Source organism: Neovison vison, chromosome 11 (genome assembly GCF_020171115.1).
Source record: "Neovison vison isolate M4711 chromosome 11, ASM_NN_V1, whole genome shotgun sequence".
In the NCBI taxonomy this organism is placed as follows: Eukaryota; Metazoa; Chordata; class Mammalia; order Carnivora; family Mustelidae; genus Neogale; species Neogale vison.
Window position 1 is genome coordinate 206,303,611 of NC_058101.1, and position 26,230 is coordinate 206,329,840.

At 42.8% G+C, this 26,230-nt stretch overlaps 1 protein-coding gene across 5 annotated transcripts in view; it reads right to left on the bottom strand.

Annotated features, from left to right (window-relative positions):
- MCPH1 (microcephalin 1) overlaps window positions 1–26,022 on the bottom strand; it is a 246,924-nt gene extending 220,902 nt beyond the window's left edge. For 4 of the 5 annotated variants that reach the window (XM_044225717.1, XM_044225716.1, XM_044225718.1 and 1 more), the window contains exons 1-3: window positions 25,588–25,731; window positions 24,165–24,256; window positions 15,767–15,885 (exon numbers count right to left, since the gene is read on the bottom strand). In XM_044225717.1, coding sequence (XP_044081652.1) covers window positions 15,767–15,885; window positions 24,165–24,256; window positions 25,588–25,699 — 323 coding nt within the window. In that variant the 5' untranslated portion in view covers window positions 25,700–25,731. The other variant, XM_044225719.1, reaches the window with a different exon arrangement.
- Between the last annotated feature and the right edge of the window lie 208 nt (window positions 26,023–26,230).

The following is a 26,230-nucleotide window of genomic DNA, read 5'->3' on the forward strand; positions in this document are numbered from 1 at the left end:
CGTAACAGTAGAGATAAATTTCAAAAGCATCATGTCAAACAGAGGCCAGGAATAAAATAACACATACTGGATGATTCCCTTTATATGAGACCCTAGAATGAGCAAAGCCGTGCTATAGGGCCAGAAATCAGGTGAGTGCTACCCTACGGTACACTGTGTCCCTTGGGACAAGGGGGCCTGGGGCAGGGAAGATGACTGCAAAGGGACACAAGGGAACTTCTTAGGATGATGAAAATGCTCACAAGATTTTGACTGTGGTAGCGGTGGTAACATGGGTACGTACATTTGTCAAAACTCGGTGAATGGTACCCTTGAAGTGGGTATACTTCATTTTATGTAAGTTACATTTTTGTAGGGTTTTTTTTAAAAAACAAAGTAATCACCTAGGCCCACAGAAAGCGGATAATGAATAGGGTAGGCAGAATAATGGATCCAAAGAAAGAAATAAGAAACAGGCATCAACGATAAAGCGAGGAAGGAGAGAAATATTTCTTAGGAATGCCTCTTTTAAAACAAAGGTCCGTTAATGACCAATTTGTACCCTGAGCAGGGTCTACCAGCTTCTTCTTACTCCAGTGAAACATCATCTATTTCCCACTGTTACAAACAACAAAACCGCAAAAGGCGGGGGTGGCCAGGAAGCATCCTGACATAAGGCTTGGATGAAAATAATCAGGATAACTGCACCATCATATACACGATATTTAAGTTACAATCAGCAGCATCATAAAGCTCAGCCAGCTCACAAGAACCTCACAGCAGTCCTGGTAGATAAATACTGCCATATCATTTTCTCATATGTGACAACTGAAGACACTGCAGCTCACAGGAGATCACTGGCCCAAGTTCACAAAACTCCTAAGTATCCTCTACTAGTTAGTAGTTTGTGGGAACGCTTGATTCAACTGGGTAAAATGTGTGCCTGACCCAGGTGATGTAGAAGACATATTCAGACCCTACTGGCAATAAGTACCCAACAAGGTATCTGTCACTTGGTCGTGTGGAAAGATGCAGAGACACACTTCTGAGTCTACCTTGGGTTTCTATACAGCCTTTCACAACAAAGAAACAGGCAGCCCATAATACCGGTGATGTCATTCCATGCATGCAACCAACAGGTATGTTCACATGTTTAGTAAAATACTGAACAGCCACTATATTAAAACCTGTGTTTATCAGGCACGCAATCAAAATCTACTGAATAAACAAAAAGAGCTCACTAGCTGATTTCTGCTCTTCTTCAGGAACGTAAAATAACACGATCCTCCCATCCAGTGGCCAAGCAGAGAAGTGTTTCAAAAGATGCCCCTAAAAGTAGAACCAGCTTTTTTGATCTTCAATTGCTGCTACTTCAGAGCCAACAGGGAACAAAGCAGCTTGTGTCATCCTTCCCTCTGAGAAGCCCTGCCTGGGCTCCATTCCAAAGAGCTCTTTCTCCCTTGAGAGCTAAGGAATGGTGGCACTTCCCACCACAAGCCTGCTCCACGGGCCTCCCATCCGGCCCTCCCATCCCGCCTTCAGGACAAACCGTCTACTGCACCCGGATCAACTCCACGGGTGCTGCCAAAGGCACCCCATGTCACCAGCCCCATCCCTGTCGCCTTCACTCACTACCTCTTCAAAAGCTGGCGCAATGGAAAAGTACTTGACCTGGAGGAGAAAAACCCCTTTCAACAGTAAAATGGAACAAGACAATGTGGAGGACCTCCCACAGGGCACGGGTCAGGAAGAGGGATGTGTGCACTCTACCCCCACCACACACACACACACACACACACACAGCAAGACCCGCAGTCACAGTGGGAGCTCAAACAGTCGTCAGAAACCATAGACACAAACTGAACTGTGAAGCAGTATTTCGGACTCAAAATCTCTTTCACTCTTAAAAAATTCAAGGACCTCAAAGCCTGTCTATGTGAGTTATACATATGGATATTTATTATAACAAATTAAAACTGAGCAGTTATCAAAAAATAAATAAAACTGAGTTCTTAAAATATGTAATTGTTAATTCATTTAAAAACAACAATAATAAAACTCAATACATGTTAACACAAATAACAGGTTTTATGAAAAGTATTTCCCAAAACAGGAAAAAAAGGGAGAAAAGTGGCATGACCATATGTTTTTGCAAATGTCAATAAACAGCTGGATTCTCACATCTGCTTCAGCATTCCATGTACTATGTATGCCATGCCCCCTAAACAATACTATAGCCTCCTGAGAAGATTAGAGGGAAAAAGGCAAAAAACATCTTATTCATATAAAATGTTTCAACCCTACTGACCCCTTACAGGGTCTGGAGACCACAGAAGTCCCTGGACCATGATTTGAGAACTATTGCTCTAAAACTACAAGAAATCCATTATTCTGATATTATTTACTGACTGATTTATGAATATGAGGTCTTATCTTTCAATAAACCCATGCTATCTGAGATAGGCAAAATGTCCTACTTTCGAGCTGGTGTTTTAACTGGTAACAGTAGAAAATTTGGGGGCTGCTTTGCTTTTAATGAACACAGAACACTGAAAGTTTGCTACAAACAGAAAAACCTAATTGGTACGTTTTTAAAAATACCTGTCCTACTGGAGCGCCTGGGTGGCTCAGTGGGTTAAGCCTCCACCTTCGGCTCAGGTCATGATCCCAGGGTCCTGGGATGGAGGATCTCTGCTCGGTGGGGAGCCTGCCTCCCCCTCTCTCTCTGCCTGCCTCTGCCTACTTGTGATCTATGTCAAATAAATAAATAAAATCTTAAAATAAAAAAATACCTGTATTTTAATACAGGAATAGACTTAAGAAACTTTAAAAGTTTAAGGGTAACTTTGAACTCTGTGAGATCAATTCCCAAATTTCAGCAGCATGTGCTCTCAAGGTAAGAGTAGGTAAGAAATCTACCCTTCCAAGCTTCCCTCCCACCTACCTATTCTGTCCTAGAGCCAAACCGGTGAGGCAAGGGTGGACCCCTACAAGACTTGTGCTATCCACTGGGGGGCCTTCCAGAGGCTGAGAAGGGGGCATCCGTGTGAGGGATGGCCCGGCACGGGGTGCTGGAGGTCAGGAAGGCAGAGAAGGGTGTCCACATAGACGGAGGGGCAAGGCACAGTGAAAGGTATCAGAATTTGGACAGATGTAGAAGGTCCCCCAAATAGGGGCCAGTGGCGTAAAGAGGACATCTGTGCAGAGAAGAGGCCCAGTGCAGAGGGGAATCCAAGCCTGAGTGGACGAGGGGGGCTGTGCAGGGAAGGACATGGCCCTGGAGAAGAGAGTAGGCACCCACATACTTGATTAACTGCTCTGCTAACAAGGATACCCAGAGTCAGGTTTCTCACAGTCTGAGAACAAAGCTACAAACACCAGAAGAAGATGAGGACGAGAATGATCCCCCTGGTTTGGGACCGATGTTGCGGTATCAGTGGGAACCTGGCTCACTAGACACGGAGCTATAAATACAGCGGTGTATTACAATACACACGCGTAACTACCTCCGTCCACAGAGGGCATGGGAGCAGCAACACCTGATGGAACAGAGGGCGCCCTAGCACCCAGACTAGGGTTCAAGATACCATTTCCAGTAAAAGGAACCAGGAATCCCTGGAGAAAAGGCTGAACACTGGGCTGGGAAAGAGATGGAACAAGCAAACTTGGATGAAATTGTTGTGCAAGAAAGAGGCATTCACAGAATGCTGGGAAACAGGTAAAATAACACAGAAGTCAACTGGATGGGCAACCCTGGCCAATCAAAGACAATTTAAACCTTTAAAGAACAGTGATAGCAATGGGTTACAACCAGTGATTAGAATAAGGAGACACTCACACCGAGTGTGATGGAAATGGCAGGTGATGTAGGTGAAAGCACCTGCTCTCAAATGCCATACTAGACACGGGGTGAGGGGCAGGGCGGGCGGCATTATTTCCTCCCAGTGAGAGGCCTGACTGGCACCTGTGACCGCCACCAGCACCGCCCCACACCGAGAGGGTTAATCAGGCAAGAGGTGCAGAACTCAGATAATCTCATCGGGAAACACCAGGTAATCCCAGACTGAGGCCACCGCACATCGCTATTCACAATCTTCAACCATATTAAGAGCACAAAAGCCAAAGAAAGATGCAGGCACAGCCCGAGTGAGGGAGGCGAGGAGCTGGGCTGAGCAGGTGCAGGGTGCATGCCTGCAGCGGGCTGGGAGCCCTTGTGCGGTGCGCGGCTTCGACAGCTGCTGAGACCAGAACCGGCTCAGAACTCAACGGCAGTGGTGTCTGTATTAACCTCCTAACCTAAGTGTCCGCGTGGGGTCATGCAAGAAAATGTGCTTGTCTGTAGGAAACATGAAATGCCGCGGTGGACGGGCATCCAGGCAATGACCCGTTCTCAAGTGGGCAAAAACAAACGCCTGTGAACTCTGTTTCCAATGTACCTGTTAGATCAGCCTTCCTTCACGGAACTGACAGCCCACTTGACCTTTATTCCTTTAGCTTTCAATATAAAAGCGTCTCGTGTCCAAAGAAACGGTCAGAATTTTTATCAGTTGCTGTTACACAGTGGTCTGCTCTCAGAAGAAACATGCCAGGAAAGAGCCCAACAAAATGGGATTCTAGTGACACCTAGTGACGTTACATACTTACTGCCAACATTTTCAGGGGGAAACATGAGCAAAGGCTTGGATAGGCAGTAAATGTAGAACAGGACACATAAAACAATGGTCAGTTTAGCCGTTACCTCTCAGTTCTGCTGAAAAAAGTTCAAGCTCACTAAAAAATCAAGAAAATGCAAATGAAATAAATTCTATTTTTTCATCACCAAAATAGGAAAGATTTTAAAAAGTGGCAACTCAGAGTATAACAGTTATGGGAAACAAGTGTTCTTTTACAGTGTTAGAAGACAACTTAGTGCACTCTTTCCAGAAGGTACTATGACAGCATTTATCATAAATTTAAGCAGATAAGCCCTCCGAACTCAAAAATCCACTTGTGGAATTTAAACCTATGGTAAAAGTTACACATCTATAAGATGCAATGCACACAAAGACATTCAGTGTTATACAATTTCTGACTAGAAACAAAAAGAAATGGAAAACTTCATATTCAGTAACAGATCAGTTAAACAAATTAGGTTGTATATGTTTTAAAAAAACATGTACACTGTACAAACATGGAAAAATGTTGTCTAATATAATGTTAATTTAAAAACATGTGCATTTTGTTAATTTATGTGCATTTATATTTATGTTAATTTATGTGTATTCCATTAAAAAAATAAAACCTACATATTTCCATGGATGTACATATAAATATGGACATATAAATATTCATATATGCAATTTCTATGTATTTAATAAAATGTCTGAATCTGTATATTCCAAATTCTCAGTGGTCGGTCTTCCCCCAAATGAGGGAAGATAAGCCAAGAGGTAGATTAGGTAGGGACCTTTCACGTTAAAAATATACACATATTTAGGGGCACCTGGGAGGCTCAGTGGGTTAAGGTTAAGCCTCTGCCTTCGGCTCAGGTCATGACCTCAGGGTCCTGGGATCAAGCCCCATATCGGGCTCTCTGATCAGTGGGGAGCCTGCTTCCCCCTCTCTCTCTGCATGCCTTTCTGCCTCTTGTGATTTCTCTCTCTGTCAAATAAATAAATAAAATCTTTAAAAATATATATATATACACATATTGATATTTAATTCAAAACAAAGCTTGTCTTCAAGATAGCAAGAGGAAATACAAAAATCAGTAATTAATTCTATATAATAATTAAAGTCTGATTGCATTACATCAAACAATAATAAGAAAAGAATTTATAGGGGCGCCTGGGTGCTCAGTGGGTTAAGCCTCTGCCTTCGGATCAGGTCATGGTCTCAGGGTCCTGGGATCCAGCCCAGCATCAGGCTCTCTGCTTAACAGGGAGCCTGCTTCCACTTCTCTCTCTCTGCCTGCCTCTCTGCCTACTTGTGATCTCTGTCAAGTAAATAAATAAAATCTTTAAAAAAAAATTATATTAAAAATGTGATTAAGTTCACTTTAAAGGGACTTAATGAGATTGCCTTTGGGTAATAAAAATTATTTTGGAGTTTCTCTGATCTCCTTAAGAAATGAGGGCTCAACGGTGGCAACAAAAAGAGAGAAGATAAAGCAAAAAGGAAAGTAGGGGACAGATTACCAATTAGAGCAACAAAATAGGACTCTCAGGAGAAGAAACTTTGAGAATTCCCTTGTCAGGATTAACGACAGGCCTCTTCTCAGGACTAAGGGTGCTGTCAGTTTACATTTCCACCCAAATATCTCCATTAACTTCAGGCTTTCAGGAAAGGTCTATTTTTTCTGTACCCTCCCCTTCCCCACATTCCTATATGACCTTTTACAAGTAGCTCACCATCACTTCCCCCCAAGAAATTTTCTCTGCTATCTCTAGGCTAATGTAAGGAAAGCCTCCTCTGTTCATGAGTTGACAGGACAAATACTGACAGAGCACCTACCACAAGCCAGGAATGTGTTAGATACTTAGTGAAGACATAACCACATAACAAGACAAACATGGAGGCTGCACCTACAGAGTTTACATCATAATGGAAAGACCAAAATGCATGATTAGGTAAGTAGGTAGGCAGACAGATAAAACAGACAAATAAATCACACACTACTAGGTATTCACCCAGAAAATACAAAAATACTAATTTGAAGAAATATATGCACCTTTATGTCTATTACAGCATTATTTACAACAGCCAAACTATGGAAACAGTCCAAGCATCCACTGACAGATGAATGGATAAAGAGGATTTGGTGTACATACACAACGTACTATAATTCAGCCAGAATGAAATCTTGCCATTTGCAATCATATGGATGGAGCTAGAGAGTATATTGCTAAATGAAATAAGTCTGTCAGAGAAAGAAATACCATACGATTACACTCATATGTGGAATTTAAGAAATAAAACAAAAGAGCAAAGGAAAAAAAGACAAAGAGAGACAAACAAAGGAACAGACTCTTAATTCTAAAGAATAAACAAATGGTTACCAGAGGGTAGGAGGGTGAGGAGATGGGGGAAATAGGAACTGAGGATTAAAGGGTACATTTATTCTGATGAAAAAAAAATTAATTTGAAAAACAAACAAATGAACAAAATAAGTTCTAAGAGTACAAAAAGGAAAGGAGTTGAGACAGAAAGTAACAAGGAGGACTCTGTTCTGTGGGCAATATGGTCTCTATAATACTAGTCAATTCCATAGGTACAGCACAAAAGTAGCCGTTCACAATACATTATCAAATGTGCATGGCTGGGTTCCAGGAAAACTTGATTTATGGACACTGAGATTTGGATTTTATATCATTTTCATGTGTCAGGAAATTCTCTTGACTTTGTCCCTAACATTCTAAAACTGTGAAAACCACTGTTAGCTCAAGGGCCGTAAAAAACAAACAAGGCAGTAGGCTGGATTTGCTGGCCCACAGGTCATTGTTCACTGCTTCTGCTTAGAACCACGTAATTCTAAGCTATTTTTACCTCAGCAAGAACAACATAACTGATTGATCTGTTAGAAGTGTTGCACTTGCTAAAGTACAAGGGGTGAAATGAAAGGGAGACAGGTAGGAAGCCACTGCATAACGCGGCAAGGTGACAGCTGTCTGTACTAAAGGGGAACAGCAGAGACAAAGACTCACAAGCTCTATTTTGAGATACCATCAGTAGGTCATTTTAATGGACTGCATAAGGAGATGAGAGAGCTGCTTGATTTTGATCCTCCCCCCACAACCTTCCATAAGAAGACAACTTTAAAAATGCAAGCAATGAACACACATGACCTATGCTTTTACCAAAACTTCAAATGACACATCTATAGGAAAATAACACAAGTCTGAAAACAGCTGCAAGTCTGAGGATGCAGAAAGTGGGGGGAAAGGCTTACAATTCCACAAATAGAGTGGAGGGGCCTGGAACACCAGAAGAAACACATGTAAAATAACTGAAAAGGAGGAAATGCTGAAATACAGAACAGGAATGGCTCACAGCACCTGTTACAGAGAAGAGGCTCTGGTAAAATGTCAACTCTGAGGGCTCATCAACTCTACCGAGAAGGAGCGGTAACGCTGGAACAAACAGCAGTGGAGAAACCAAGAGGAAAATATTCAAGGATCCTACAGAAACAAAGGCCTCACCATCAACATCATCCACAAAAGGAACTATGCAGAAGACAGAGCAGAACTAGCATAGAACAGTGTTCAGAAATTTGGAGCCCTGCTTAGAAAATGAATGAGAACACAACAAAGCAGACCACAGCCATTAAAAAACTGCTTGGAGCTTTTCCGCTAAGGTCAGGAACACGGCAGGGATGTCCATTATCACCACTGCTATTCAACATAGTACTAGAAGTCCTAGCCTCAGCAATCAGACAACAAAAGGAAATTAAAGGCATCCAAATCGGCAAAGAAGAAGTCAAACTATCACTCTTCGCAGATGATATGATACTATATGTGGAAAACCCAAAAGACTCCACTCCAAAACTGCTAGAACTTGGACAGGAATTTAGTAAAGTATCAGGATATAAAGTCAATGCACAGAAATCCATTGCATTTCTCTACACCAATAACAAGACAGAAGAAAGAGAAATTAAGGAGTCAATCCCATTTACAATTGTACCCAAAACTATAAGATACCTAGGAATAAACCTAACCAAAGAGGCAAAGAATCTATACTCAGAAAACTATAAAGTACTCTTGAAAGAAATTGAGGAAGACACAAAGAAATGGAAAAATGTTCCATGCTCCTGGATTAGAAGAACAAATATTGTGAAAATGTCTATGCTACCTAAAGCAACCTACACATTTAATGCAATCCAAATCAAAATCCCACCCATTTTTTTCAAAGAAATGGAACAAATAATCCTAAAATTTATATGGAACCATAAAAGACCTCGAATAGCCAAAGGAACATTGAAAAAGAAAGCCAAAGTCTACAATAGCCGAACTATGGAAAGAACCTAGATATCCATCAACAGATGAATGGATAAAGAAGATGTGGTATAGATACCCAATGGAATACTATGCAGCCATCCAAAGAAATGAAATCTTGCCATTTGTGATGACGTGGATGGAACTAGAGGGTATCATACTTATCGGAGAAAGGCAACTATCATTTGGTCTCCCTGATATGAGGAAGTGGAGATGCAACATGGGGGTTAAGGGGGTAAGAGAGGAATAAATGAAACAAGATGGGATCAGGAGGGAGACAAACCATAAGTGATTCTTAATCTCACAAAACAAACTGAGGGTTGCTGGGGGATGGGGGGAGGGAAGGGGGGTGGAGTTATGGACATTGGGGAGGGTATGTGCTATGGTGAGTGCTATGAAGTGTGTAAACCTGGCAATTCACAGACCTGTACCCCTGGGGATAAAAATACATTATATGTTTATAAAAAAATTTTAAAAACCGTTTGGAAAAGAAAATGCAAATCAAACCATTTCAGCTAATGAAAATCTGCCTGTCTTTGAAAATAAAAGCAAAGCTGAAGAACGTAACACAACTGTCACATCTGAATCAAGTACCAGCAAACAGGCATATGGGAAACTATCCACCCAGCCAGCTATATGTGTGAGATATTTCTTGAATCATAACTATAAAAACTAAGAACAACAACAAAATAGGAAGACATTAAACAAGTGTTGAACTCAACAAATAAAAAGACAAAATCATGTCAGAGATGAAGACTTAATTATAACATGCCAAAGAAGAAACAGGTTCAAATGAAAATTTAATAAAAAAAAAAATACTGAAGAAAAGCAAGGCAGGAAGGAGAAGGGGGATAAAAGTAACATTCAGAAGGAAGTAAAAAGACTCAGAATCAAAATGGTTGAAATTAAGGCAGGTAAAGGAGGCTCAACATACATATAATTGAAGCCCTTGAAGAAGAGAAGCAAAACAGTAAAAAGGGGTTAATACTTAAAACTGTAAGAAAAATTTTCCAGAAATAGGAAAGCCTGAAGCTCTTAAAAAGGCCAACCTAGGGGCGTCTGGATGGCACAGTGGGTTAAAGCCTCTGCCTTCAGTTCAGGTCAGATCCCAGGGTCCTGGGATCGAGCTCCTCATCAGGCTCTCTGCTCGGCAGGGAGCCTACCTCTCCCTCTCTCTGTGCCTGCCTCTCTGCCTACTTGTGATTTCTTTCTGTCAAGTAAATAAATAAAATCTTTAAAAAAAAAGGCCAAACTAGAATTCGAATCAACAACTGGATCATTTTAAGACCAAAAAAAAAAAAAAAAAAAACCAAGCAAAAAACCACCCTCGATTTTAAAGAGAAAAAACGACAAACAAAAAACCTTGGGTCCCCTGGAAGAAAGATCAAATAATTTACAAAAAGAAAGAATTAGACTAGCCTCAGATACTTTAAAAAATTAATTAATTAATTAATTAATTAATAATAATAATAATGAAAACAACAACCTAGGTCCCACTTACATTTAAAAAGGCATATTATAAAAGGAAGCAAACACTCTGTGGCTCTACCACATTTTCTGGGTGTTTATCCTGCAGTAACATAGTGGCAGAGTCTGTGGGAGTGGTGGTGTTGAGCAGCTCAGCCTCCAACAGAAGACTTGCTGTCTCTCTGGCCAAAGGAACTAGGAGACAGAGTCTTGGCAAGTACGGCCACCAGGGAAAGGACCAGGGAAACAAGCCAGGGAAGAGGAACCTCAGATTCTGAGCATAAAAGCCCACATCCCTGGCTGACCTCTGACCTACTTGTCCATAAGGCAAATGGACATCAGCCTGCAGCCAAGGCTTAAAGAACTGAATGAATCTAAGCAAACGTCCACCACAGGTCTTAAAACAACAGTCTGCATTTTAAAGCTAAACAAGTTAACTGCTTGCTAAAACATAATCACTCTTCAGAGCAGTATAAAAGTATGCAGAGTCTATGTAACATTTACAGTGTCCAAAACAAAATCCCAAGTTATAAGGTCACATTATAGAGCCAGAAAATGTGACACATTACTAAGAGAAAACAATCAATAGATGCCAACCCTAAAATGCTGGAATTATCAGAAAAGAGGATTAAATCTACTGATACTGTACTGTGCAAGAGAATGGAAAACACGTATGTAAGGAAAGACAAGAAAAACAAAAGCAGAAATCTCAGCTAAAAAACAAAACACACATAAAAGAACCAGATGGAAATGTAAGAGGTGAAAAATACATGAACTAAATTTACCAAATGGACTTAATGACAGAATGGAGTTGATGAAGAAAAGAGTCAATGAACTTGAAGGAGGATCAATGTGAAGAAAAATGACGACTGAAAAATAATGAACAAAAACGAGGGCATCGGGGATAAGTGGGACATTTCAAAGACCGTGTTAAACAGCAGGCATTTGAAAACTATGGGCCACAGGTCAACCTGGCTTCACACCTGGTTTTAAAATAAGCTTTTGGGGCACTTGGGTGGCTCAGTGGGTTAAGCCTCTGCCTTCAGCTCAGGTCATGATCTCAGGGTCCTGGGATCGAGTCCCGCATCAGGTTCTCTGCTCAGCAGGGAGCCTGCTTCCTCCTCTCTCTCTGCCTGCCTCTGTCTACTTGTGATCTCTGTCAAGTAAATAAATAAAATCTTAAAAAAAAAAAAAGAGTGACAGAAATAGTAAACATATGGATGAATATGAGACTTTTTTTCTTAATTTACTTAAAACAAATTCATAACATACTGCATACATACAGACATAGTAATCAAAGGTTTAAATCTCTTTCTACATTCTTACTGAAAACACACCCACTTATACCTTAAAATCATTAGAACTCCTTCTGGTGTTGCTCCTGCTCTGTCCCCTTAAGTGACCACAGAAGGTAGGAAATCTGATAGTGGACACCTTAGGACTGTCTCGGGCTAAAGACACACGTGATAAATACCTCTGGAGAAGAGAATGTTCCCTGAAATCCTGACGTAAAGAAGTCATACTGCTGCTTTTTTAGAAACCTAGAGTAAATTGATGTGAAAGCAGCAAAGCAATATAGAGGCACAGACTCCGATAATGATGTGTAAAACTGCTCTAAAAGAATGAAGTCCAGGACGCTTGGGGGGCTCAGTCGGATGAGCATCTAACTGTTGGTTTTGGCTGAGCTCGTGATCTCAGGGTCGTGAGAAGGAGCCCCACACTGGGCTCTGTGCTCAGTGAGGAGTGTGCTTGAGGATTCTCCCTCCTCCTCTCTCCCTCCCTCCCCTTGCTTGTGTGTGCCCACGCTCACTCTCGCCCGTGCTCTCTCTCTCGCTCTCTCTCTCTCTCTCTCAAATAAAGAAATAAATAAATCTTTAAAAGAATTAAGTCCATTAATTTAAAAAAAAAAAAACACACTAAGTAACAAGGCATGGCCATTCAACCCCACGTGACGAACTCTGACTTTTTCAAGTAACCTTCTACTTGACAATGTAGCATAATATGGGGACTGCTGGAGTTGTAATCCCTGTGGCCCTGACCATTCATTACATCATGGCATTTTATTTCCCCCCTCCACTAAGTTATAAATTCTCTGAGGTGCTGTGTCTGTCGTATCTGTTCTAGTTTCTCTGGAGCACCTAGTATGTACTTGTTACTTTCGAACCAAGAACTACTTCCAGGTTAACTGGCCCTATAACAGACAGAATTCCTACCATGGATTCCATTTTCTCAGCATGTCCTCCATGATCTACATTTCAAGTATCACACTCTCCAACCACATTCCCCTGTCCTCCGAAACAAAACCTCCTGTACCTCCCCAACAATTCCTCAATCCAACTAAGATTTATGGTCTGTTCATCAGACATTTCCACCATCCTTTGCTCCCTTCATAAGCCCCCAGCCCCAGTCAAGCTTGGAGTCCATGGTCCCTCATTATCCCCGCCTCCCAAATCCCTCCAAGTCCCTTTATGGGGGTTGCCTGGCAAAATCCAACGCTGGGTAAACCCGACTCTCCGCCTCCTTCTTGCTTGCAGGTTGCTGGATAAACAACTGTCCCGTTGCTGGGGGCCTCATGGTCAACTTATCACCATCCTCAGGTGAACCATTAGTCCCACCCTGATCCATCCACCTTCCCAAGCTCCTAGACAACTATTTCCTGTGTTTGTGTTCTCTTCAAACCTCCAATGCCTCTCATTCTCAGTTCACAGTCTTGCCTCCTCTCACTGAGAAAGCAGCATCAGGAAAGAAATTTCCGTAAGACCTGAAGCCACATTTACTCACTTAGCAGCTACTGTCCCCTAGACTCTGCATTCCCTCCTATCCTTGATCCCATATAACCCACCCTATATAACCTATAGGATACATAAGATTAACCTGTATCCTTTATAACCCATCGGCTTGTGGTTAGAATCTATCCCCCTCAGCCCTTTTAATAACCCACTAGTATGAATAAATGTCTCCTCTTGCCTCATTAGCAAAATTTCCCTCTACTGGATCAGTTCTGTCAACATACAGAGATGCTGTCAGTTCTCTCATCTTAAACAGCATTTTCCACTCCACACCCCCCTTCAGGTACTGTCCCAGGTCTCTGTTCCCCACTGGAGTAGTCTCCATGGACTATTTCCCTACTTCTATTTGAACAAGTCTTGTTCCCATTAATCTGCTAAAACTGCTAGTTAAGACACTACCTTGCTAATTCCAATGGTAACCTCTTAGATCTGACTTTACTCAACGTGTTGGCCACAGCTGATCCCCTCCCTGAAAGCTTTCTTCACCTGACTCTAGAATCCCATCCTCACTGGGTTTCCTCCTCAACACCCAACACTAGAATGCTCAACCTCAAAACCACCCCCTTCCCTATCTATACTCACCAAGAGGTGACATTCAGATTTACGGCTTAAAATAACATCTGTATAAGGAGACTCCAACATGTTTATCTGCAATCTCTTCAAGGAGCTCCACACTTCTAGATCTAACTGCCTACCTGACACCTCCACATGGGTGCCCAATATATCCCCCCCAATTTGGTACATCCAAATGGAACTCATGATCTCCCCTCCAAACCTGGTACTTCTGAAGCCTTCCCAATCTCAGGAAATGGCAAACCCATCCTTCTGTTTCCTCAGGCCGACATCTCACAGTCATCCGTGAGTCCTCCCCTTCTCGACAAACTCACAGCCCAATCTTCAGGAGATCTAGTCTGGCACTACCTTCAAAAATACACACTGAGGGGCGCCTGGGTGGCTCAGTGGGTTAAAGCCTCTGCCTTCAGCTCAGGTCATGATCCCAGTGTCCTGGAATCAAGTCCTGCATCAGGCTCTCTGCTCAGCAGGGAGCCTGCTTCCTTTCTTCTCTCTCTGCCTGCCTCTCTGCCTACTTGTGATCTCTGTCAAATAAATAAATAAAATCTTAAAAAAAAAAAATACACGCTGAACCTGACCATTTTCATGACCACATTACTGCCACTCTAGTGCCAGCAACATCTCTAGGCTCTTCCTTTGCCTCTTTTCCCATACACATCTCTTCTGAATCACACTCCACAAGGCCCCCATATAATCTGATGCCCCACTACCCATCACTGGCCTCAATCTCCTCCAATGCTTCCCCTTGACTACACCTGCTATGGGCTCAATTATGTCCCCCATAAAACTCACATGAAGTCTTAACCCCAAGTAAGTAAGGATGTGACTGTACAGTTCACTCCCGAACAACGTGGGCTCTAGGGACACTAACTTCTCCCCTTATGCAATTAAAAATCCACATGTAAGGGGCACCTGGGTGGCTCAGTGGGTTAAGCTGCTGCCTTCGGCTCAGGTCATGATCTCAGGGTCCTGGGATCGAGTCCCGCATCGGGCTCTCTGCTCAGCAGGGAGCCTGCTTCCTCCTCTCTCTCTCTCTCTGCCTGCCTCTCTGCCTACTTGTGATCTCTGTCTGTCAAATAAATAAATAAAATCTTTTTTTAAAAAAAAATCCACATGTAACTTTTGGCTCCTCCAAACGTAACTAGTAGCCTACTGCTGACCAGAAGCCTTACCAATAACAAGCAATTAACATGTATTCTGTATGTTTTATGTATTACATATAGTATTCTTAAAATATCTTAATTTTTTCAATATTTCAAGGCTGCACAGTTTATCTGTAAGTTTTTTCATGTTGTCACACATCTCCAAAAAATTTTCCAATGTTCTTATTGAAAAACAATCCATATAGAAGTGGACCTCCGCAGTTCAAATCCTTTTTTTTTTCCAAGTGTCAACTACATTTGGCGATCTGACCTTGAAAGAGATAATTAAGGTTAAATAAGGCCACTAGGGTTGGCCCTCAGCCAATACAACTGGTGTCCTTACAAGAAGAGGAGATGAGGACCCCCACGCAGAAAGCAGGTGAAGACCTAAAAAGGACAGCCATCTGTATGCCAAGGACAGAGGCCTCAGAAGAATCAACCCTGCCCACTCTTGGATGGAGGATTTTTGGCCTCCAGAACTGGGAGAAATCAATGCTGGTAGTTTAAGCCTGTGGTACTTCAACTGTGGCAGCCGGGCAGATTATCATCTGCTTCACCCCTGACGGTTTCATTCACCTCCTGGCGGTTTCAGGAACACACCAGGCGTAGATGTCTTAGGGCCCGTGCAGTCACCTTCCCTCTAGGCAGGGTTGAGGGTTATACCAGGTCCACCTTCCGCTGTCTGAAACCAAGGCCTGAGGACATTAAATGACTTGCCCAAATAAGAGGCAAAGAAAAGACAAAAATCACATTTTATCTGGTTCTGTGACGTATGACAAACAGCTCCACACTCGACCAATACTAGATACTTACAGAAAAAAAAAAAAGAAAGAAAGAAACCACTTACTTTTCGACCCAGAGCACTGAAACGAGCTTCACACCTCTCTTCTGTGCTTTGTCCCAAGTGCTCTGGTATCCATCTTTGAACACAACGTGAGTTACTTGTTTGTTAAAAGTTTTTGAAACCTGTAGGAAAAAAGGCAGAAAACACAATGTAAATTACCATTTAAGAACAATTTCATAATTAATCAAAAAGGATACTTTATTCAATATTTGCCAAAAGGAAAACATCTAAAACCCCTACCCCAGCAATTCCATTTCTCAAAATCTGTCACAGAGAACTATGCTACCAAAGGGATAACGCCGCTTAGAAAACAGATCTGCTCCAGTTAGGATGCTATGTTACACACATGTTCATCTCTGCGCCCTCACAAGAAAGCCTGACTTAGAAAGAGCTCTACAGGGACCCCTGGGTGGCTCAGTGGGTTAAGCCACTGCCTTCAGCTCAGGTCATGATCCCAGCATCCTGGGATCGAGTCCCACATCAGGCTCCTTGCTCTGCAGGGAGGCTGCATCTCTCGCTGCTTCTGCCTGCCACTATGCCTGCCTGTGTGTTCTCTCTCTCTCTCTGACAATTAAATAAATAAATCTTAAAAAAAAAAAAAAGAGCTCTACAAGGATAAAATGAGAGGTGATGCGGACAGGAGCTGGCAATGCCTTTTTAGTAGAGGAGAGAATGGAAGCTAAGTCAAATACTCAAGGACATTTAAGACTTCTACATCAGACATAAAATAAAACTCACAGGAAACAATACAGGGAATACTTATGTAATTAACATTAAAAACATTTAATGTATTTGGAAGAAAATAACATTCATTTAAATCTGCAGAAGATACTGTGTTCAAGAAAGAATATCTAAGATGCGGGGATCAGAGAACTAAAGAGCTCTTGGAAATTAAAAATATGATGACATAAGTAAAAAGAAGTCTATAGAAATGCTGGACACTAATAAAGTTGAGAAATTCTCCCCAAAGGACAACAAAAAGACAAGGAGATGATGCAACAGAAGATCAAGATATGAACATCAGCTCACTATCAGGAGAACCAAGAGCTAAGTAATAACAGTTGAAGAAATACAGGAATAGAGAAAATGGAAAAGAAGTAATTCAAGAAAAATTTCTCAAATTAAAGGGCATGTGTTCTAGATCAAAAGAACCCCCCAAAGGCCCAGCATGAGAATGAAAACAGAACCATATTAAGTATATCACTGTGAAATTCCAGTAGAGCTGGAGTAGAGAAAGATTTGACTTTAAAAGAGAGGGTAAAGAAGTGGAGGTGAAGATAAATCACACTCAACAGTGAGAAACTACAATGGCATCAGACTTCCCAACAGCAACATGGAAGTCAGAAAACAATGGAGAAGTGCTTTCAAGGAAAAATAATATACACTTAGCATTTTACAGCCAACTAAAGTACCAGTCAAAGGTAAAGAAAGGTATAATAAAGGCATGTTCAAACTCATGGTGTCCAAAAATTTACCTTTTATATGTCATCTGTCCAGAAGTGGAAATGGTCCAGTACATAATTGTTTTAACAATATTTAATTTTGTCGAAGTAATATATGTATACTGTTTGGAAATAAAAAGGTAAACACTAGGGGCGCCTGGGTGGCTCAGTGGGTTAAAGCCTCTGCCTTCGGCTCAGGTCATGATCCCAGGGTCATGGGATCCAGCCCCACATCGGGCTCTCTGCTCAGCAGGGAGCCTGCTTCCCCCTCTCTCTCTGCCTGCCTCCCTGCCTACTGTGATCTCTGTCTGTCAAATAAATAAATAAAATTTAAAAAAAAAAAAAAGGTAAACACTAAAACAAACATCTGAAAAAGGCTGTCTTAGAAAAACAGAATGAGAAGTGTAGAGCAAAGGATTGCTAGTTTCCCCTTGGTTGTACTAGGAACCTCATGGCACTGCACATTTGCCCTTGTAAGCAACACGTATGTATTGCTTTGATGAAATATAAATACGTATCTCTTTGTCTACCTACCTACCTATCTACCTACCTACCAGAAGGCCCCGGAGAGCTATTGAGACAGTAAGGGATTATTATTGAGCCAAGACTCTAGCTACACAACTGACACAACCAGAGGAGTCTAGCATTCAGGGTCATGTTTTCCCTACAGTTTTTGTCTTATTTAGCAAACAATGGGTAGCACTTCTAAATACCTGAGGACAAGAGGGGCAAAAATTGGACTGCCAGCTTCAGAATGGGAGAAGAGTCTGGCAAAACCCTCATATCTTGTATGGGCACCCGAAGGGCTCATCCAGGAGTAAGGGTAAACCACAGTCATATTGGCCCTCACAGGTCTGCAGTCCAGTTTTTAAGTCATATCCAACCCTGCAACTGGATGAAGATAGTCCTGGAATATGAGCACTAAAAAGACTGAAGCAAATATGAATCTCTTCTGAAGAAAGAGACTACAATTCCGGGTCTCAAATTAATTCCAAACTATTTTACATACACACAATACTCAACCAGAAGAAACAACAACAACAAACAAAACACCAAGCTTATCTAGAGATGAGACAAGAACATAAACCACTAGATAAATCAAAAAGTAAAAGTAGACCTAGATATTGCAATCTACCCGACAAAGCCTTAGGGAATACAGCTAAAACCCAGCTTGGGGAAAGATGTAGAACCTAGAAGGCTGTCAAGAGTCTAACTACGCTAGTCCAAGGTACCGCTGCCTTGGCATACAGTTTTTTGGCCAAGCATTCTGCAGGAGTCTTAAACCAACACCAACCCTTCATGCAAGCACATAACGTAGATAATAGCCCCCAGACTTATGAGCAAATGTCATTTCCCCAATGGCCCTTTGAGAAACCAACTCCTCTGCCTTCAAGGTCTTTTCCCTTGTGTGCCTCTTAGACAAGGCTCTGTAACTACCAACACCTCATTCTTTGGCTTGAATTGATTAACCCAGTCCTAGACTAGGAAGCTGAAAGCATTCTAGCCATGGACTCTAGTAAAGACCTATGGCTCAGGTCCTGCCATTCTCTCTGGCTGTTTCCTTGTGTGGCTCCTCAAGGGTTCATGGCATCAGGCACCTCCTCCAAGGCATGTAATAAACTTGTTTCAATTCCCTGATGTGTGCTGTCTCACTGCTGCTATTCAGCATCCTGGGTTCCACCTGACAAATGTTCATCTAACAACATCACAACAAACGCGGGTACAAAGAGTAAGGAGGCTAAATGTCAAAGCGCCCATCTTGAAGAGCTGGAAAAAGAACAGCTAATCAAAACCAAAGAGTGAATTAGAGGATTATAAAAATGAGGCCAGAATTAATAAAAAAAGAAAAGGAGGGGGCACCTGGGTGGCTCAGTGAGTTGAGCCTCTGCCTTCGGCTCGGGTCATGATCCCAGGGTCCTGGGATCGAGCCCGGCATCGGGCTCTCTACTCTGCAGGGGGCCTGCTTCCTCCTCTCTCTCTGCCTGCCTCTCTGCCTACTTGTGATCTCTATCAGATAAATAAAGAAAAATCTTTAAAAAAAAAAAAAGAAAAAGAAAAAGAAAAGGAGGATCAAGAACACCAAAAGTTGGTTCTTTGGAAAAACTAATAAAATCAACAAAACCCAAGTACATTTTATAAGGAAAATAAGAGAAAAGACACAAATAACCAGTATCAATATGAAGGATGTCATCGCGATAGACTGTGAAGATATTAACAAATTCAAACAGGATATTATGAATAGCTTTGATCCAAGAAATTTGAAAATTTAGAGAAATGAATACATTTCTTTAAAAAAACTGCTTTCTAAAAGCATTCACAATAGAAAAAAATGCACACCCTGTAATTTTCAAACAGTTGAAAAACTGTAACAAAAAGGTTTTTTGGGGTTTTTTTCATATTTTTATTTATTTTTTAAATTTTTTTTCAGTGTTCCAGAATTCACTGTTTATGCACCACACCCAGTGCTCCATGCAATAGGTGCCCTCCACAATACCCACCACCTGGCTCACCCAACCTCCCCCCCTTCTCCCCTCCAAAACCCTCAGTTAGTTCCTCAGAATCCACAGTCTCTCATGGTTTTTCAAAAATCAACAAAGAGGAGTGCCTGGGTGGCTCAGTGGGTTAAGCCGCTTCCTTCAGCTCAGGTCATGATCTCAGGGTCCTGGGATCAAGCCCCACATCAGGCTCTCTGCTCAGCAGGGAGCCTGCTTCCTCCTTTCTCTCTGCCTGCCTCTCTGCCTACTTGTGATCTCCGTCTGTCAAATAAATAAATAAAATCTTAAAAAAAAATCAACAAAGAAAGCTCAAGGACTAGTTGGCTTCATTGGCAAATTACACCAAAAGTTTGAGAGAGAAATAATGACAATCATATACAAACTTAGAATAAAAGAGAAAGAGTCGCAATTCTGCACCTTGTTTTATGAAACCAGCCAATCTTTAGTACTGAACCATATTACAGCGCAACAGGAACAGAAAAGGACAAGCCAGTATTGGTATCACTCTTTGAAATATTTGCAGGGGAAAAAGAAAAAACAAAACACCAGCAAACTGTTATCAACAAATAATAAAAATGATAATGCTTTCCCATCACTTGAGTTTATTCCAGGACTGCAAAGTTAGTTAATGATAAAATAAATAGTTACTGGGGCGCCTGGGTGGCTCAGTGGGTTAAGCCACTGCCTTCGGCTCAGGTCATGATCTCAGGGTCCTGGGATCGAGCCCCGCATCGGGCTCTCTGCTCAGCAGGGAGCCTGCTTCCCTCTTTCTCTCTCTCCGCCTGCCTCTCCGTCTGCTTATGATTTCTCTCTGTCAAATAAATAAAATCTTAAAAAAAATAAAAACAAAACAAAAAAATAAATAGTTACTCACTATGTTAACAAAGTAAAAGAAAAAAAACCTTATGATCATCTCCATTATATGCAGAAAACACAACTGAGGACATTAAAAAGTTAATTCATGAAGAAAACTCTCAGCAAATTAGGATCTGAAAGTTGGTTAAAAAAAAATTTTTTTTTAAATTAGGCATATGATCTTATACATGTAATCTAAAAAACAAAACAGACTCATAAAAAACTGGTGGGTACCAGAGGGGACAGGAGTGATGGACAAAATATGTGAAGATTAGAAAAGCTATGAACTTCCAGTTTTAAGCCATACAGATGGAAAGTACACCATAGGGAATATAATCAAGGATATTAAAATAACTTTGGTAACAGATCAGAACTAGACTTATCCTGGTGATCATTTCATAGCGTACATAAATGTGGAATCACTATGTTCTAAACGTGAAATGAATACAATATTGTATGTCAACTATGCTCCAATTTTAAAAACAAAACAAAAAAACTGCGTTAGGTGAAAATGTAAAGTTTTCCCTTGAGCAGAGGAACCACACAAAATAAGTGTGCTCTATTCAACATGGGCCCTCACCAGGGCAGTATGTCCAGAAAAAGAAATAGAAAGGTTACAATTAGAAAACAGACTGTCTATGCACATAATATTCAATTGTGTACATTTATAAGTCCCAAAAATACCATATCCATGAGTTTGCTAAGTCTTCTGGACACAAGGTAGATTTGAAAAAATTATTTCTAGATACCGGTAATAAATTAGAAAAAGTAATTTAAAAGATACCATTTATAATACCATGAAAAATGACCAAGAAAATTATAAAACATTACTGAAAGAAATTAAAGAAACCAAAATCAACAAAGGCATATAGGTTCATGGGTTGGAAGACTCCATTTTATAAAAACGTCAGTTATCTCCATACTTTGGATCTACTCCATACTTTGGATCTACTCCATACTTTGGATCTACTCCACACTTTGGATCTACTCTACACTTTGGATCTACTCCACACTTTGGATCTACTCCATACTTTGGATCTCCATACATTCGGATCTACTTTTATCAATCCAATCCCATTCAAAATTTTTAAAAGCTGAGAAACTGATTCTAAAATATATTTGGAAATGCAAAAGGCAAAGAACAGCCAGGACACCTTGAAGGAAAAACAAGGAGACTTAGGAAGATTCATTATAAGCAGCAATTATGACTGTGGTCTATCATGAGAACAGATAATGCAGATATTGAAACATCCAGTTACCTGACCGATGACAAGCAAAGTCATTACTTCAGAGATGGAGTAAAGGATGGTCTTTTCAATAAATGGTGCTAAGATAAAAGACTATTCACCGGGGGAAAAAATGAAACTATTTCACATCATATATAAAAATTAATTCCAGATATATAGTAAATCTAGATGTGAAAGGCAAAATGATAAAGCTTCTGGCAATAAAGGGAGAAATCTTCATAATCTTGGTACAGGCACAGTTGCTTTGTTTTTGTTTTTAAACAAAAGCTCACCATAAAGAAATAAAGTATATTCCATTTATCAACAAAAGATACCATAAAGATGAAAAGACAAGCTACAGAGTTAGAAAATCTTGCAATTCACATGGCCAACAATGAGAGCGGGAATGCTTACCAATCAAGAATAGAAGGAAAAACCCAATGTAAATATGAGCTGGAGTCTTGAACAGGCTCCTCAAAATAAATATATGAAAACATGAAGGAAAATACAATTTCAAACCATGATGACGTGCTCCCAGAAACGCACCAAAGGGCTGAAAATAAAGACAAAACTAAGTACAAATAGCAGTAGGGATCTCATCCACTGGCTGAAATGCACACAGTTTTCTGCAATGGTTGAATCCATTAGGAACCACTGCGAATCTTCTCAGATGTGATAATGGTCTTTTTATTACACAAGAAAATTCCTTGTTCTTAGAGGTTACACACTGAACCAGTTTAGGGACAAATTTTATCTGTGACTCCCTTTCAAACAGTTTAGGAAAAGAAACACATGCGTGTAAATCTGCTATACAGAAGACATGAAGACGAAGCAAGTACCTTAAGATGTTAACAATTACTGGGTCTCTGTGTTCCTTTTTATTTGAAAATTTTCTCAATTAAAGGTAAAAAGCAAAAAGATCCAAGAGATCAAAGATCTTAATACTAAGATACAATAGTCTTAAAGGCCATTCTGTTAAAAAAAAAAAAAACAAACTCAAAAACAAACAAAAAAGGCCCTTCTGTCAGCTCCCACACCCCATGGCCTTTTTCTCAGCCAGTGTACCTTGTCTTTTCGCCCAAGTAGGTAGCAGGCATCAAAACAAGGAAACACCCTCTGGTTCCTAAGTTCCAACGGATCGGAAAAGAAGGGGTCTTCTCAGGTTCACGAGGGCGCCCTATCCCTACATGCTCAATACTCTCCACTCCGGTCTGCGCTGCCCGTCAGGGGAGGGCCTAGCAGGAGTCAGGCAAGATTTCGGGGCACCCTCTCTGCCCACGGCTCAATGCCCCTTCCTGTTTTATAGCCTGGATGCCGCTCCCGCCTCACCCTCAACTCTGGCCCTGCCTTCACCCAGCCTGCCGTGCCCCCCGCATCCCCCAACACCTGCACACGTGACTCCACTTCGCTCACAGCTCAAGAGTCTGAGAGCAGCCCGTGTCCACCACCTCCATTCCTCATACCGCACTCACTTCTGGGCTCATGGCCAGTCCTGTCACCCCGTCCCTGAGAACTACACTCAACCACAACCTTACAGTTTTCAAACCCAAAGTACACTTGCCAGTCTCCACTTGTCTGAAGATTCTGCATTGCTTTATTTTATTTTTTAAGATTTTATTTATTTGACAGAGGGAGAGAGATCACAAGCAGGCAGAGAGGCAGGCAGAGAGAGAGGGGGAAGCAGGCCTCCCACTGAGCAGAGAGCCAGATATGGGGCCGGATCCCAGGACCCGGAGACCATGACCCCGGCCAAAGGCAGAGGCTTCAACCCACTGAGCCACCCAGGCGCCACCTGCATTGCTTCGAAGTACATGCCTCCTCTGACTTCCAGACTTAGTCTTCCAGAATCTCCTGGAATTCCTCCTTTGTGCCTAGGCTCCCTGCTCCCATCACCTGCCCTTCAAATACTAAATAGGCTCCCCCTTCACCCCCTTTCATTCTAACCACCTGAGTCATTCCCACAACAGTGGTTTCACCTGACCCACAGGGTCTCGACCCCTACAATATTATCTCCAGCCTCGACTAACTCAAATTCCAGATCTGTGTATCTAAATGTCCGTCGGAGGTTTTCAGTGTGCTCACATTCACAATCTTGTCCTTAAAAACCTTTCCTTTTCCTGTATTTCTCACTTTGGTCAACAGCATCCTGCATCCAACTAACCAGTGTCAGAATCCACATTTCTAGGCTCGTCTTAGAACCAACTGTTCTCAATTTTTTCTGCATCATGGTTCACCCCTCCCCCACCACGCCGCTCACCCACTGTCTTCCTTGTTCTTCACCGGGAAGGTTCTACATACTAATTCCCAAAATGAGAAAAGACAAGCATTTCTCATCAGGTATCAGAGACTGCCGTATGGAGCAATGGTAAAATTAATTTCTTACCTTTGCCCCCATATCCACAAGTTGGTCTGTAAATGTCTTGGAATAATTTTCTGTCCCATTCACCGACCAGACTTCAACATATGCCACTACATCTGAAAATAAACAAGATACCAGCATGAAAAATATCTGAAATTCTAGCAACTCTCCCCAAGGAGTTCAATAGATGTTTATCCTGTTCTATTTACATTAAAAAGTAAATTCAAAGCTGCTTCTATCGAAAGCCTCTTCAAAATAGCATTAGTGCCATTAAGGTTGTTAAAGCTCCAAGCAAAGAACAACTTCATTAATACACACACTAAGAGGCTTAACGGTTTTTTTTTTCTATTTATTTATTTTCAGCATAACAGTATTCATTGTTTTTGCACCACACCCTGTGCTCCATGCAAGCCGTGCCCTCTATAATACCCACCACCTGGTACCCCGACCTCCCACCCCCGCCCCTTCAAACCCCTCAGATTGTTTGTCAGAGTCCATAGTCTCTCACGGTTCACCTCCGCTTCCAATTTCCCCCAACTCCCTTCTCCTCTCTAACGCCCCTTGTCCTCCATGCTATTTGTTATGCTCCACAAATAAGTGAATCCATATGATAACTGACTCTCTCTGCTTCACTTATTTAACCTTCTTAACCCTGGAAGCCCTCTTCCCAAATTCCTAAACTAGGCTAGACTTTCCTGGTAAAGAATATGTTTTGTGTAAAGGACCATACAGCCACTTAACTTCTTGTACGGGGGACAGACAGGCCCCCCCACCCCACAGGGATGGAGAGGGTACTGGGCTCAGAGACAGCCCCCACCCCCTCAGAGGCAGTGACAACCCTACCACACTTCCCACAGGGACACCCCACAGGGACAGGGAAGGTAGTGGACTCAGAAACACCCCCCACAAAACCCCACAGGGACTGACAACCTCCCCCACTCCCCACAGGGGCGGTGACAGACACCCCCATACCCCCAGAGACTGGACTTCAGGACAGCCCTCCACACCGGACAGGCACTGGACGGGACTCCGGGACAGCCCCCCACACCCCACAGGGACGGTGACAGCCCCCCACATCCCACAGGGACGGTGACAGTCCCCCATACCCCACAGGGACGGTGACAGCCCCCCACACCCCACAGGGACGGTGACAGCCCCCCACATCCCACAGGGACGGTGACAGTCCCCCATACCCCACAGGGACTGGGCTGGACCCAGGGACAGCTCCCCCACACACCCCACAGGGACAGTGACAACACCGCACGGGGGTGGGGGGACGAGTCTTCCTCCACATCCACACGCTGCCCGGGCAGACTTCCTGAAGACCAGGCTCCCCCACCACGCGCCTAGCGAGCCCACTCCGCGCACTCACGGAGTCCTGGGCGCAGGCCCTCATGCCGGCCCGTGGCCGCCAACTCAACTCTCAGAGTGCAGGAAGTCCCCTCACCTTTCAAAACCTGGCGCCCTGGGGTCACGGGAGCCGCCATGAGAGACCTTACGATGCGCACCGGTTTCACCGCTCCAAGGCGGGCGTGCCAGGAGTAGGTGACACTGAGCATGCGCCAGAGCTGACGCGAGCGCAGGCGCGCGCCCTTACCTTCCAGCTCCACGGAAATCCGCTCATCCACGTTTTCTAACAGCCCAAGGAGAGTGGGAGAAAAAAATGTGACCGCCTCTGCTTGCCTTAAAGGGGCCGCGAGGGTTTTCCCTGCGCCCGGTCTCGGCTCGCCTCCAGTCTGACAGCGCTGATCAGCGTTCTCCCCGCGAGTATGATCTGTCTGCTGGGGAATTAGGACTTCGGGTGTCCCAGAAAACCCAATCAAGCCCTTCCGTTTCCGTAAGGACACTCGGAAGCCTCCTGGAGCCTCGCTTGGCCCACCTAGGACCTGCGGGAGGGGGAGGGGGCGCCGTCATAGTTCGCAGCCCCTAAGGGTCTCCAACCGCGCGGTATCTGTCGGTCCCAGAGCACCGGGTCCCCGGGCGCCGCCCAGTCGACAGCGCTAGGTGTTACCGCTCGGAAGGCTGGACCACTGCCTTCTCTGTCCCTGAGAGCGCCTGCGGGGAGGGCGGGCACCCCTGGAGACCCCGGG